A 15,318-nucleotide genomic window follows, 5' to 3' on the forward strand; every position below is an offset into this window, starting at 1 on the left:
TGGCTTCCCTTGCATCTTGACAATTAACATTCTCCAACCCAGAAAAACGAAAATCACCTTTGAGGTTTGAGAAATATTTCAGTACTCTGATATGATGTTCATCACCTTCCCCTATGATAAAATCAGATAACCGTTGAAGATTGATCAACTTATCAATTCCAAAAGGCATCCTTTATATTGAGTACGCATCTCTGATGTCAAGTTAATACAAGTTGATGAAACAACCTTTTAATAATAATGTTCCCACTTAAAGAAAGCACCCTTAAGCAGCCAAGTCTTGGTAACAAATCAACCAAGACAACACTAGTTAAATAAGACTCCAGATAATCATCATTAGAAAACGTTAAGGGTAGAAAAGAATGTAAAGAGTTTACTTGATCAAATGCTTCAAATTTCTTCATTGTGTCATGTTCGCTGGCAATATAAGAAGAATGTCGAGTGCGATTTAAGAACTGTTGTCTATCACCCTCCAATTTTGAGAATATTTCTCCAGCAACTACTTGAGTTAAATCATTGATAAGGTCATGCATTACGTACCATGATTCATCTTTACTAGATTTTTGAAAAAATGACCTCAGAACTAGATCTTCAAAATACTGCTTTCCAATATATTTAGTTCGAAATTTAGCTTTTTGTTGCAAGAAACCTTCTTCTCTCCATAATAGTATAATTTCTTCTTCCTCAATTTCATAATCTTTGGGAAGTATGGAGCAATACGCAAAACATCGTTTCAAGTATGATGGAAGATGGTGATAGTTTAATCGCAAAGCTTGAATTATGCCACACTACTCTTATGGTAAGTTCCATATCTCACTCTCATATATTCTTTCCCATTCTCGATGATATTTAACTGTGGCTTTTGTGGCCAAAGGTAAGGCATTGTACTTTCTAACAATTTTCTCTCCAATTTCTTTAAGCTGGAGATGTCCATCGAAATTTTTTGCTTTGAATGCATGTTGTGTAAATATGGATAAACAATTATCATCCAATAATTTATGCAAATGAAAAGCTTTGAATGGATCCACAATAGATGAAACAATTTGAAGACGAGTGGTTACAATGATATTGGTCCCTGCTCCAAATGGAGACCGTAAGATAGTCCAATCATTATAATTCACATTACAAATTTCATCTAAAACAAGCAAGAATCTTTTCCCAGACAATTTCTCCTTCAACTTAACTTGAATTAAATTCAAGTCATTCTGATCAGGAGAGTCATGATCGATGGATTTTAAAATTGTCCTGGTTATATTAACTACATCAAAATTATCATAAATGCATACTCAGGTTTTATGGTCAAATGACTTGGTTGATGGTGGCATCATTGTAAACAAGCTGAACAAGAGTTGTTTTATCCATCCCCATGCCGACGATGGAACGGACTGACACTCCATTGGAGTTATCACCTTTGAGCAACTCAATCATTTCTATCTTCTCCTTGTGTCTACCAATATACTCCACAACTCCATCCCGTACAGAAGTTGGTTGCAGCCTGGGTTGCTTTCCCTGGTTGCAGCTTGAGACAAAATCTCACTCAACCCAAACTCCATTGTTGCTAGTAAATTCATGCCATACACAAGTCATGTGCTCAACATACCGACTATGGGCTCGATCATCTTTAGAGTATAAGCCTCCACATGTATCAAAGCACATGAGTTATATATGCATGGCTAGTGACTAACTCAAAATTTAAGTAAATCACATCATGAATGTTACAAGTGAATTAATTAACAAACAGATTCAGAATTAAATTATCTTAGGTCCAGTCCAATATATTATTTTTTCAATGAATACATCTATGTCTCTACCTGTGGAGTCAACTGCTCCTATAGCCTAGATTAGTCATCTCCCCAATTGGAATGGTGAAAGACATAATAATCCTTTTTAGTATTTGAATCAAATGTTTACTTTGATTCTTTTATGAGATTATAGACTCGTTTAGATTATCTATTGAAGTAAGTTGTCTTTCTCGCAATGTAAACGTTCTTACAGTGCCACTTATCATCAGTTTGAAATTAGACAATCAATGAGTTAATATTTTCTTATCACAATTTTACTATGCATGCAAAACATGAAAGACAGAACCACAAAAGACATAACAGTTAAATGTAAAATTAATTTTATTTAATTATTTATTGTTCAAATACATAGAAAACAATTACATTTTATTACAATATAAGCACATTTCTCAACAAAGAAAAGTTGATTGACTTGGCTGATTGAGTAGACACTCATTGTCTATCGATGGCTCATTATCACATGTCATTCCTCCCATTGAGGAACTTGTCCTTCCTAATTTAGGCAATATTAGACCATTTAGTGTATACCATTCATAGTATGTTATTAAAATTTCTTGATACACGTACCCTCAATGGCATGCTGAGTGGAAGCATCTTAAAAGGTTAATCTAATCTCATTGAACATTGGGCCAAAATTCGTCATTCATCCCACACAAATCAATCTTATGAAGTGCATCAATGTTTCTCGACTCCTCTAAATTTCTTAGACCATCTTAAGTTGCTATAATATCATATCACCATGAACTCACTTGATGATGTGAAAACATATGAGAGGTGTGTATATCCTTCATGGATGATTATGTTTGTCTGCTTCCAACAATACTATGATAGTGATCACATTATTATAGTATCACACTCGCACAAATTGCAAAATAATTATAACAAATATATTTATATTCATTTTACGAATAATAAATATAATAATGAATACAACTATACTAACAATTTATCGTTCATATACATGTTCACCGATTTGCCATTAAGTCCAAGTAAGGTTATTCTTATAATTTGATGGACGCTCCACTTGTTAAATTATTAAATGTAAGTACTATTATAAAATATTCATAATGAAATATGTTCTATAACATTATATAGAGCATGAATATATTTTCACCTTCTCATAATAGGAAAAAAATGTATGGCTAAAAAGAGATGGGCGCTAACCACGACAATCCCATCTAGTCCCATGCTTTTAAAAGTATACATCAATTATTTATTTTGTCAACCTCAATCTTAGTCACCTTAAAAAACGTAAGTAACGTGAGAATTGTTGCCCCTATTTGTATGCTCTAACTAAATTGGAATTAGAAAGCAATGGGAGATACATGTGATGAATCATGTTGCCAAACTTGTTTGTGTGACTTAAACCTTCTACTTCCTCTATATGTTAAGCATGTAAGCTTTGGCTTATCACTCAATCTCAACCCATTTGGGTCTAGTAAGAGCTCGTTGATTAGGTTTATCAACTATGTATATCTCATCTAACACCCGTTGAAATTAATTTCCTTTTTTGGGAATGCGCTTAAGAATGTCCAGAGTCTTGCCTGCAGATTGAATGCTCCTTTAATGCCTATTAGTGTTCCAAAAGTTCCTTTTCAAAATTCGGGAGAGGAAGATGCAGTTTGGTTTGACGTAGAGTGCAACTTGTCAAATATATTAGGTCATATAGGATTCCCCCGTTCTCTCGCCTGATCGAGATATCCTCTGTTTCACCCAAAAAATTTGATTGAATTATCAAAAATTTGTAGCGTGAAGTGTAATGAAGTGTAATTAGAAATCCATTTCATTTTTTTGGATATCCAGATTAATATTTTCAATTAGAATGATTTATGGTTGGCCTAGTTGGGCCGAAAAAATGAAGCATCTAGGCTTTCTATTGATACCTATCTTCCATCAATTAGAAGGCCTATAAGTAAAGTTACACCTTTCAATATTATCATTCGCTTTCTTGCATGAAAAATGAAAAATATAAGTCTTCGACCTCCATCTTTCAACCAAGGTAGTAAGAAACTCCAACATGTAGCGGAATTTGTCCATTAATAAATGCAAAAAATTAATATTTAGTTTGCAAAATTTGATAATAGAGCAAGTAGTTTTACCATGGTTGTAGTAATAGATGTTATGCATATTGGATCTCAATTAAGTCAATTACATGAAAATTTTTAAATAGTTCAATTCTTACTTTTATAATCTTTTAAAGTTAAGTAACCAAAATATAAATTTTATAATAATTTAAAGATCTTTGGACGTAGTTTACCCAAAAAAAATTAAATCACAATAAAAAAATTATTTATATATTTTTACAAAATCAAAGCAAACAATAAATTCAATAAAAATAGATATATATATATATATAATTACTACATCTTCATTCATTTTACCATTTAAGACCAATCCTATTTGAGTTAGAAATAGTATTTAGATAATTTTTTTTAATAATAACAACTTCATCATTCCAACTTAATTAAAATTAGTTGAATTCCCTTTCTTTTAACTATTTGTTGGTAAAATAAATTATATAATTCTTAAAAAAGTTATCCCTTTAAGAAAAATGAATTGAATTTGAAGACTGATATTTATAAAAGGGGGAGAAAATATAGAAACAGTAGAGGAAGGTTTTGCCCACATTTTAAGTGAGAAAATCTAGTTCAGGAAAAAAAAAGAAAAAAGAAAAAAGAAGAAGAGAGAAAATAGAGAGAGAGGGGACAGACAGGTAAATTGATTTTATTTTATTTATTTTAGATTTTATAAGTTTTTTATTTTTTGTTTATGAGTGAGAAATCTGATTAAGTAATTACCATTTCTGAGATTTTGTTTTTCTGAGATCATCGAGAAATAAATAAAAATAGAAAAACAGAGATATATATATATTTTAATTTTGTTGATTTATATTTTCATGTTTATTTTGTGAATATCAGTTTTTTGTTTTTTTTTTGGGCAGATTAACGGAGAGAATTTTTGAAGTAGAAATTGGGAAATTGAGATTGAAATTGGAATTGAAAACCTTCCTCAGCGGCTAAAGAGGGAGGGATAGGGGGAAATTCATAGAGATAAAAGAAAGAAATTAGTTTAATGTTCAATTTGCCTTTCGATCGTTTCTTCGGCGATATCGGCGGCGATAGCAGCTGCTATTGTGGTGAGGCTGAAGGAGCGGCCTATTGAGGAGTTTTACAATGCGATCGAGATAATCTATGAACCAGAGGCATGTGATATTATATTTTTCTTGTTTCATTAGGTTTTCGTTTAATCTTATCAATTAAACATTTGATTGATAATTTCAGTTTTTTGGGATTTTAATTAGTTGGATATTGGGTTCGAACGTTTGATTAGTTTAATGTAGCTGTAGAATATGTGGAAATATTTGGTAACAGCTATCCTAAAATTTGATGTATCAGTCCTTTGTGATGCTGAATGGCCTATGTTGGGAATTAGGGTTTTGGGTCCTCTTTAGAAATTGGATATATTTCTTACCTTGCTGCTTGTCCCTAGTTCCGCCAAAAAAATATGAACCTATGTTAGGCCTTTTATGGAGTTTAGATGGAAGTTTCAGATGTTGCAAAATTAGATTGCTTTTAGTGCAATGGGTTCTTTTTACTGGATTTTGTTTAATGATGCTTTATTTGATACAGTTTGATGTGCTTTTTAGATCACATGTTTCAGATGAGATGGATCAGAGTATTCAGAAGAATACGGTGAGAACAGGGTAATTTTCAAACTATGTTCTTAACCTTAAATGCTACTTTTTCTTCCTCTTCTTTCTTTCTTTTTCTTAAATTTTGTTAGTATAATGTTATAAGTTGAAAGAAGTAAGAGCATTCTGCCCTCTTGGAATGTACCGTATACATTATGTTGTTGTGGTTAGCTTTAAAATTTTATTGATGGAGTGTTTTGAAAACTAGGAGGATAAAGGATTGGTGGGAAGAATGATAGAAAATGAGCGTACTTTTTCATTCATATGCTCTCTAGGAATGATTTAGAAGTGGAATGCAAGAAAATGATATACCTACGTAGTTTTTGTCTGTAATCTCGCCATCCTTTTTGTTTTGCTGGATTCAAATTTGTTGGCTAAGGTAGCAAATTCATTTCATCTTTTTCATTTTCTTAGTATTTATAGTACCAAGTGAAAAGTGTTTACCATGCATGTACCCATTTTCAGACTTAAAGATCGGATAAAGGCCTTTATTGCATTTTTTTGGCAGTAATTATGTGATGCTAACTTTCTGCGGTATTCAGTTCCAATGTTGAAAATTGTGTTCTATTTAAAATGTTAATGGGTTAGTTCTAAGTAGGAACCCTCACAATGGTCTTAACGAAGATATGATTTTCTTTAAATTCTACAGAATTTAAAGTTCCATGACTCATGATATTATTACAAATCTTGTGAATTTGTAAGTTTGTTTTATGGATGTTCTTTCGGTCTTTATGTTGCTGTGGTATAGTTAGTTAACAGCGATGTACGTCTGTAAGCACTTTGTATGTAGTGCAATGTTTTTTTTGTTGTTTACACTTACTGGTGTGAACATAAAAAGTCTTGTAAGTTATTACTGCCAGTGTCATGGAATGTTTTGAAATATTTATGAAAGTACAAAAATGTGGTCGAGTATAGCTGATTCCTTTCTTTTATGATGGTTGAATAATTTATTTTCATTTTCTATTAATTTAGCTGCATATGATAAATTAATTGTATTTTGAGTTTGAACATTTGCTTCCTTCAAATTAGCTTTGGAATCTGTGATTTTGGTGATATTTATCATGAAATTTTCTGTACCTGTCCATGTGGCGTTGAGTGGCCTGTGTTGGGAATTAGGGTTTTGGATCCTCTTTAGAAATTGGATTCTTTCCTTGCTTGTGTTTGCTAAAAGGCACGGATCTTTGGCATTTTTCCATTATTTGCTTAATTCTGCTTTTTATCTTAGGTGCCACCAGAAATTATAAAAAGATTAATTAGCCAGTACATGAGTCAAAAGGTTCGTGCAAAAGCAGAATCTGGAACCTGCAACGTGTGCTCTGCTCCTTGTTCATCTTGTATGCATCTTAGTATAGCTCAGATGGGATCAAAGAGTGATGAGTTTCCTGATGAAACTGATCATGTTGCTGTTGGAATTCAGTATTCTATCAATGAGGATAAAACAGGTGACAGCTTATACCATAGGCCCAGTGAAGCAAGTAATTTACTCAGTGTCAATTCAAGTCATGATTCTTACTCTGAAAGTATAGAAAGTAAAGCAACTGCAAGACCATCTGATGTAGCTAATGCGATGGTAGATGCTGGGATTGATAGAACCTTCTCAAACAAGTCTGATGGTTCCAAAGGTGTTGAAAGCCATGTTGATAGTATTTCATGTCCTGGAAGAGCCAGTGATGCAAATATAACTTTTAGTTATTCCAACAAGGATTTAGACAGTAAGAATTCATCACGTAGTGCAACATCAGTTTGTAGTTTAGGATCCGGAAAGGCGCCCACATCTGAGAAGCTAGAATTGTCAGAACCTGCTTCTGTAAAAGAAGGCAGTAGTTCGCCTAGAATCCAAACTCCATATTCACATTCTGGAAGCAGCAAGAGTGCTGTTGGAGGCAGTTCTGAGATTTCTCCCAAAATCCATCCGAAGTTAGAAGCAGATATTGACGACAATGGCAGGGACCCACTGGATGAAACTGGTAAAAATTTGAAGGAAGATGAGATAGATGAGTTGAATGAGTTTGTTAAGTTACCTGACAAGCAGGAGTCTCCTTCGCAGACAGCTTCTGTGGATGAGAGTTATGAATCTGATGCCTCAGAACATGATGTAAGTAATATTACTTTTTTCTTTACCAGACTTGGTATGAAGGAAGTGTGCATGCTTGACTGATAACTTAATTTTTCGTAGGAGTGGCATTGTGGAAGTTGTCTATTTAGCTTATTTGGTTTTCCATTTGCACTTGTAGTGTAGGTGCCATCCTGGGAGAATGTAAGTAGTGACTGATATTCTTGAACTTATTTTAAGGTTCTGGCGCTAGGCAGATCCTATGCTGATTAGGTGGTGTTAAATGAATGTTTTAAAGGGTAATGGGTGCTTCGAAAATGAATAGGAGGTCCTTAAACGGGATTCCATCAAAATTATATAATTAAAATAGAAGCATTCCTTTTCATTTTACTTTGTAAGATTGGTAGATATGTTTTCTTCTTTGATTTTAAATTTGTTAGTACTTAGTTTTGTATCAATAAGTTTTTCTGATTTTTCTTTGTTTCCTGAATTTTCTGGAATAGGTTAAAGTATGCGATATCTGTGGGGATGCAGGACGAGAAGATTTGCTTGCTATATGTAGCAAGTGCACCGATGGTGCAGAGCACACGTATGTGTACAAATCTCTTTAGCCATATGGTTGTCAGCAGGTTTTATTGCATTTCTATTTAATTTTATCCATGTCTATATTCAGCAGTGAGTTTTACGTTATTCGTGCTATTGCTCAGTTACTGTATGCGAGAAATGCTTCAAAAAGTTCCTGAAGGTGATTGGCTCTGTGAAGAATGCAAGCTGGGTGAGGAAACTGAAAGCCAAAAGCAAGGTTAGTTATAAAACTGATGGAGTAAAAATGATGCTCTGGCAAGAGCATGTGCTGACATCCTTTTGCAATTAACTTTTCAAGGTTTGGATGCTGAAGGGAAAAAGGCAAATAAACTTAGCTCTAGTACACGTAGCTTAGGTAAGAGACATGCTGAAAATCTAGAGGGTGCTTCGGCTCCAAAAAGGCAGGCTATTCAAACAAATATGGGATCACCAAAATCATTGAGCCCCAGCAGACTATCTGCTTTCTCTCGAGAGGGTTCATTTAAGAACTTAGACAAGGGTAAAGTAAGGCCATCTCCGCAAATTTCTCTTGGCAACCATTCTGGTAATGGTATGCCAGAAGCTGTACGCACTCCCACTTCTGGTCCACGGCTGCAAACATCTAAGGGTAAGTGAATTGATTTTGTTGTCTAAAACTTTTTTGACTTATTTGTTAACTTTAAGCATGACCTACTTGTTACAGGGAGCTTATTGAAATGCAGTTCATTCAATACCTTAAATTCCAAACCCAAATTGAAGCTTGTAGATGAAGTTGTTATTCAGAAACGGAAAGGTACTAGAGAACATGCATCATTTGATAGCAAGGAGGAACCTGCTAGAATCATGGGCAAATCAATGTCATTTAAATCTGGGAACTCTGGACGGTTAAATTCTGGGGAATCAAAAGTTAAAACATTATCATCTAAATATCCTCATGTTCAAGATCTAAAGGGATTAAAGCAAGTTAAAGAGCAGATATCATCAGAAAGGAAAATTTTCTCAAAATTAAACCACTCTAGTTCTAATGTCTCCACACCTAAGGTTGATCAGAAACTGACACCTCGTGCTGATGCAATTTCTCATTCATCTGCAATCAACCACCGAGAAACCAAGGTTGTTCCGTCTGAAGGAAGACCAAATACTTTATCAAGATCAACCAGCAATCTAGCTCGTAAAGGTGTAGACAATGCAGTTTCTTCTGGTATGTTTTGGCATTCTGACCAAGGGACTGCTATTTTATGCTATTTTTTAAAGTTACTTTTGTTTTCTTAAGTGTTCTCTATAACTAGAATGTTTCTCTGTATACTCCATTGTTATCTCATCTTCTTTGTTTTCTTTTGGCTGATACCAGCAATTTAAGAGCATTCTTCTTATTTTGCAGCTGTTTCATCCACCAATGGGCGCAATTCTTCGGAACAGAAGGTAAACCCTGTAAGCCTGAAGGAGGAACCTTCATCAAGTTCTTCACGGGCATCTGAGAGGCAACCTAGTAACAATAATGGAGTTGTGTCAGATGGCCTATCTCAGTCAGTAGATTCAATAAATCAGAGTGAGAAATCAAGGGAGAGTAGTGTTAGTCGATCCTCTAAAAGAGTTCCATGTCTAACATGCAAAGGAATGGGTCATACAGCTGAATATTGCTCAGTCTGTCAGGCATCTGGTGCTGATCAGTCTGCTCCTAGAACTTCTAGAGAAGAGATAAATAAAGGCAATAAGTTGAAAGCTGCAATTGAGGCAGCTGTGCGTCTGAAGCCTGGAATATGTGAAAGAACTTCTCAAGATCCATCATCTGTTTGTGATAAGGCAAAGAATGTGATTTCTGTTGAAAGTACAGATGAAGGGAAAGCAAATATTTGTAATCAGGCTTCCACTGCTAATATCAAGCTGCTTAATTCACACTCCACTGATGCTGTCTCTGTAGTTTCTTCTGTTGGCAATCTTTCAGTGGGAGATAACTATGTCCCTCCTCTAGCCACAGTATCTGCTGTACCAAAGCTGTCAGCCATCCCAGAACATGAATACGTCTGGCAGTAGGATTCTTGTCCTTCTATTTAACTGTTCGCTTTTTTGGTTAAAAGGATGCTCCATTTAGGCGTCATTTGCATTTATTGCTGTGCATATCCTTCCTTGAGATGTTTCTTGAATGTGATAGATTCTGTTACTTTTCTGCAGAGGGGCTTTTGATGTGAATAAACTTGGCAAACCTCCTGAGCTTTGTGGTGGAATTCAAGCCCATATCTCGACCCTTGCATCACCCAAAGTGCTTGAGGTTGTCAATTCTTTTCCCCACAAAGTTTCCTTGTACGAAGTACCTCGCTTGAGCACATGGCCAGCACAGTTTCATGACAGTAGTCCTAAGGAAGATAATATTGCTTTGTACTTCTTTGCCAAGGACCTTGAAAGGTAGATTTTACTTTTTCCCCTGTTCACTTCCCCTCCCTCTCCCTCTCCCCCTCCTCCTTTTCCTTTCTCCTTTCTCATCTCTCCAGCTTGGGTTGATCATGACCATATTTCCTTGGTTTTCAGTGTTTTAAAAATTTATTTCTGCTGTTGCAGTTATCAGAACAACTACAAGGTGCTTTTGGATACCATGGTCAAGAATGATCTTGCCCTCAAAGGAAATTTTGAAGTTGTTGAGCTTTTGATATTCCCATCCAACCATCTTCCTGAACATTGCCAGCGTAAGGATTGTTACAAAATTGAGATATTCAAATCAAGTATAGTTCCCTGTAGTTTTACATTTGGTTGGAGTATATGCTTTGACCCAAGATTCATGAGAAGGCAAGGATAAAGGATATGTCTGTTTGACTGCACCACACTGGCTTTGTAGGTACTGATCAAGTGGGGTCATGGGGGCTAAATTTGATATTTGTATCTCCAAATATAAATAGCAATGACTCAAAGATCTCAATCCTTAACCATATTTGCCTGGATATGGAAATTCCATAATATTTATAACCCCCTGATATGCTCTCAAAACTTAGATTTTTACAATTCAACTTGGAAACATTTTGAGCAAAATCAGAGGGAACATTAGGAGGTCTGAAAGGACAGGGAATCCTGAAATATTTGCATTTTCCTCTCAATGCAGAGAGTATGGATTAATGGGCAGAATTGCATGCTATATGGATCTATCTAAAATGTCTTCCATTGAAATCCTTAAGTTGTGGGGCTGTTTAGAGTTGAAGGATTGATTTGATTGGGTCTTTTTAGCATGCTCTTTTCTAGGCTAGGGCTACCAGTTGTACGGGTTATGATATGATGCATTAACGACAAAATTGTAGAAGTCAGAGTTTTGAATTATGTCACTCTTAGTGTTTCAAATCAAGGATCCTAAGGCACAGAAAGAATAGTCTCTTTGGCTATAACCTTTGCACAAGGCGACACAACATCTGCTGTTACTTACTGGCTCCTTTTTCTCTTGTCAACTATTTAACATGTTCATAGTATGGTAGGTTTGATACAGCATCATTTTGTTTGTCTACTATAGGTTTGCTGTTGCAAATGGTTCGTTTTTCTTTAGCACATTTTTCATAGGTTTGATATGGGTTTGGCATTTTACTATTTTGTTTTGGTTTGATATCATTGATAGCAATGCTACTGTTTACAGAATGTTTTTGAAGGAACATCTGGAGTATGACCTCAAGGTAATAATTTTTGATATTTTGTTTGCAGGGTGGAATAACTTATTTTTCCTCTGGGGTGTTTTCAAGGCAAGAAAGGCAAACTGTTCAAATTCCTCAAAGAGCGTGTGCAATCCTGATGCAAGTATGGTATGTTTGGAGAAACAGAGATCTAGTGATATTGCTCAGCTGGTAGATAATGAATCAGTCGCATGTGATAGTTTGGGCAATGTAGTTCCAGTAACCACTTCTGTTGAAAAGACATGTATCTCAACAGATAGAGTTGGTGATACTAAGGTTGCTTCTTTTGAGCAGACATTTGGGGGAATAAAAGAAAAATTGGAGGAGCAAGATGTCAAAGTTGACACCAAATTCTTGTCTAGAATTGCAACAAGCAGCACACATGTGCAACCAAAAATGAAATGCACTACTACTCTGGTAATTTATTCTTCTTTCAATGTATAGTTCTTCAAAAACTGTCAAGTTCATGTTTTGCTATAGTTAGTTTCCTTTTTAATATTCTTGCTATTGTTTTCTGACCTGAAAACCTACAATGAGCTATAGGGTGGTTACTTATTGAGTGATGTGATCAAATCAATAAATAATTCAATTCAAGATTTTAAGAATCTAATCTTTTTTCTTGCTTGTCAATGAACGTGTGGTGCTTCAAAATGCTTATGAATATGCAAGTTTCATCTCTGATTCTATTCATTCTCTTAATTTGTGGAAGAGTGGTGGTGTTTCTCTTTTCTAATGCTAATGCTGTTAAAAACTTAGCATTCATTTATGTAATTTCTTAAAATTTTAAATATTTCATTGGCCAGACTTAAAATATCTGTGGGTGCTTTTTCCCTTTTATAGCTCGCACGTTCTTACAGAAGTCGACATGAAGTGAAATTCTGTTTATTCATGTTGTTATCTCTTCATGTTCAGTCCCATTCCTGTTTTCTTTGTTTATATCTCTTCATCATGATTGTTGTTACTACGATGGACAGCTGGTGGCACCTCTGCTGTTATTTATTTAAGGCAAAATGCTTGCCTATGCATAGGAATGTTTTTTTTCTAATGAACAACACTAGTTGGATGACATTGGTGGTGGTTTTGTCTTGTTATCTGTGCATTGGTACAACACTCCGCTGTCATTTGTTCTTCTTTCTGGGTAAGTGTTTAGCTGTATACTTGGACTAGTGCTTGATGTTTCTTCCCTTCCTTCTCTGCCCTACTGCACCCAAAGGGAAATAGGGGGAACACGCATTTCTTTTAAGGTTGTTATTGTGGCTATTGTCCGTGAACATCATTAAATTGGTTTAAGTGCTCCATTAGAGTCCTAGTGCCACTCTGCACTCATTGGTTTTTCGTCTCAAATATTAATTGTTTCATCGTATTTTTTTAACATCTTCTTATCAATAGCTGTGTATTTCAAGACTTTTGGCCATAAATACGGGAAAAAGTTTTGCATCCAGTTCTACTGAGTTGCTGAGCAGATAATTTTGATTTTGACCCTCGATGGCTGGATCAATAGCGTCTGAAGTCAATGTTACTCAGCTGAGGATATCTAGTAGTCTCTAGCACTTTTATTATTTTTGTTTATTTTTCCGTGAGGTGGGAAGGGTGGCAGTTGGTTGAAAAAAGTGTTATTATTTCATAGATTTTGTCAGTTTATTTATGGACATGCATGTTCGAGTTTTTATTCTATTATTCTGAATAGCTTTTATTAAAGGCTTTTTTGTTTTTTGTTTTCTCTTTTCCTATGAATGTTGACATTGCCATTATTTTACAGGAAGAGAGCAAATTTCCAGATTCTCAATCTGACACCGAGCTTAAACCTTGCCTTCTAGTTACCGAAACCAATAATGGTTCTTTCAAAGTTGAGAAAGAGGAAATGCATATCGAAGAAGCTAAACCATCTTTAAATAATTGCCCTACTGGAAAACAGGAGGCAGTTGTTGAGGAGAAGATAGGTGGAGATCCTGTTAAAATTAGGGATTCAAAGGATGATGTGTGTGCTGATGGAAAAACTTCAATTAGAGATCTTAACTCGTTGCAATTGAATCATCCCAAAACCCCATTCTTGGATCTTACAAAACCAGTTCCCGAAGTTTCTATTGATACAAGTCAAAAACTGCCGTGGGCTGAGGTGAAGAGAGTCTCTGTAGATAGAGGATGTGATAATAAAAAGCTGAAGACGGGTTTCAGTGGGATATACCAGTATACCAGTGCTAGAGATCAAGTTCCTTTTAGAGATGATGGTTTAGCATCAGATAGACGTTATCCGGGTTCTGGCTCTTTGGTTGAAGAGAAGAGGTGTGACATTGCTTGTGAAGAAAAGATAATCCCCGAGGACATGGGAAGTAGTGAAAGGTTTTTCTTTCCTGTAGAATCACGTGGTCCAGGGGAATTTCGGTTAGGGGACAATTCCAAACCATGGAAGGAGCTTTCCTTAAAGGACGAGGACCGAGTTCATGACACCTCTCCTAATCTTGAACTTGCTTTGGGAGCTGAGACGAGACCACCAAACAAAGGAATCCTGCCTTTCTTTGTAGGAGCAATGGAAAAAAATGACAATCGGAACACACCTCAAGATAAGGTAACCAAAAAGCAAGAGGAAGACGATGTATCTGCCTCCCTTTCCCTTTCCCTTTCTTTCCCTTTTCCAGAGATGGAGCGGAATGTAAAACCTGTTCCTAAACCAGAGCAGCAGTTGCCTGAAAGACATCCTGTGAATACATCGCTGCTACTATTCCGGGGCTTCCCTGAAAAATAAGGCTCCTGATGAGGAGGATCCTAGGTTGTTAATGCCATTACAGTTTCCTACTACATGAATGTGGTAATAATGTATACTACTATGGCCTTGCATTGGGGTTTGTAGGAAAATCCACATTCCCATCTGTTCATAACCCATACAGAACTTAGCAATTAACTTCTCATTTGTTTTTTTTTTTCGAGTGCATAGACATAGTCGCAACTGTTTGTATATAAAGAGAATGAAAGCCGGCTTACTTAGGAATGTCGACAAGAAATTTGCAAACCGATGCTTTTATCCGTTGAAATTCTTCTTTTTTTTTTTTTTTTTGCCTTTGTTTTCCGTTCCTCTTTGGTTAGAGTTGCCTCACTAGTAGTGTTACAGTTACGGCTTTGAAAGGTTTATTGAAAGTTGGTTTTCAGTGGGTAATGGTTCGGTTCGAACCAAATTTCATAGGTAATCTAGCCTTCTCGAATTGAATATCATATGTGGAGATTAAATTGGTTGTGTCGGTTTTTTAAAATGGAGGCAGCTCATTCAGCAATGTATATCTATGGTAACATATCAGGTTGTAGTCGATGTTACTAGTTAATGGGAGCCCTCTGAGACACGGATTGCATCAGGGTGACCCATTATCCTCTTACCTATTCCTGTTGTGCCATCTCCTTATTCGTGCCGAGGAAGAACAAACGAATCGCTCGAGGAAGGCCATTGATATCTCATCTCTTATTCGCAGAATGATTGGTTTTGGTTTTTCAATGCAAATGTGCATTCTGAGAGTATACTAGTTCTATATTCTACTAATAAATCAGAATTATCATTAGTCCAGCTGGGATTGTGGGTGT

At 35.5% G+C, this 15,318-nt stretch overlaps 1 protein-coding gene across 6 annotated transcripts; it reads left to right on the top strand.

Annotated features, from left to right (window-relative positions):
* Positions 1 to 4,350: 4,350 nt before the first annotated feature.
* On the top strand, positions 4,351 to 14,758 carry LOC107912775 (uncharacterized). Of its 6 annotated transcripts, XM_041080157.1 has the most exons (14): positions 4,351 to 4,512; positions 4,741 to 5,001; positions 5,446 to 5,491; positions 6,716 to 7,585; positions 8,047 to 8,132; positions 8,251 to 8,345; positions 8,427 to 8,735; positions 8,811 to 9,308; positions 9,489 to 10,137; positions 10,280 to 10,510; positions 10,664 to 10,788; positions 11,783 to 11,880; positions 12,046 to 12,168; positions 13,511 to 14,758. In XM_041080157.1, exons 2-14 carry the CDS (start codon positions 4,991 to 4,993, stop codon positions 14,492 to 14,494), a joined length of 4,125 nt encoding a protein of 1,374 aa, XP_040936091.1. In that variant the 5' UTR covers positions 4,351 to 4,512; positions 4,741 to 4,990; the 3' UTR covers positions 14,495 to 14,758. The 6 variants fall into 6 exon arrangements, with proteins under 6 accessions (XP_040936091.1, XP_040936089.1, XP_016696586.1 ...); XM_041080155.1 differs by having other exon boundaries at positions 11,783 to 12,168; XM_016841097.2 differs by lacking the exon at positions 4,351 to 4,512 and having other exon boundaries at positions 5,429 to 5,502; positions 11,783 to 12,168.
* Positions 14,759 to 15,318: the final 560 nt, after the last annotated feature.

Source organism: Gossypium hirsutum, chromosome A11 (genome assembly GCF_007990345.1).
Source record: "Gossypium hirsutum isolate 1008001.06 chromosome A11, Gossypium_hirsutum_v2.1, whole genome shotgun sequence".
Lineage (NCBI taxonomy): Eukaryota > Viridiplantae > Streptophyta > Magnoliopsida > Malvales > Malvaceae > Gossypium > Gossypium hirsutum.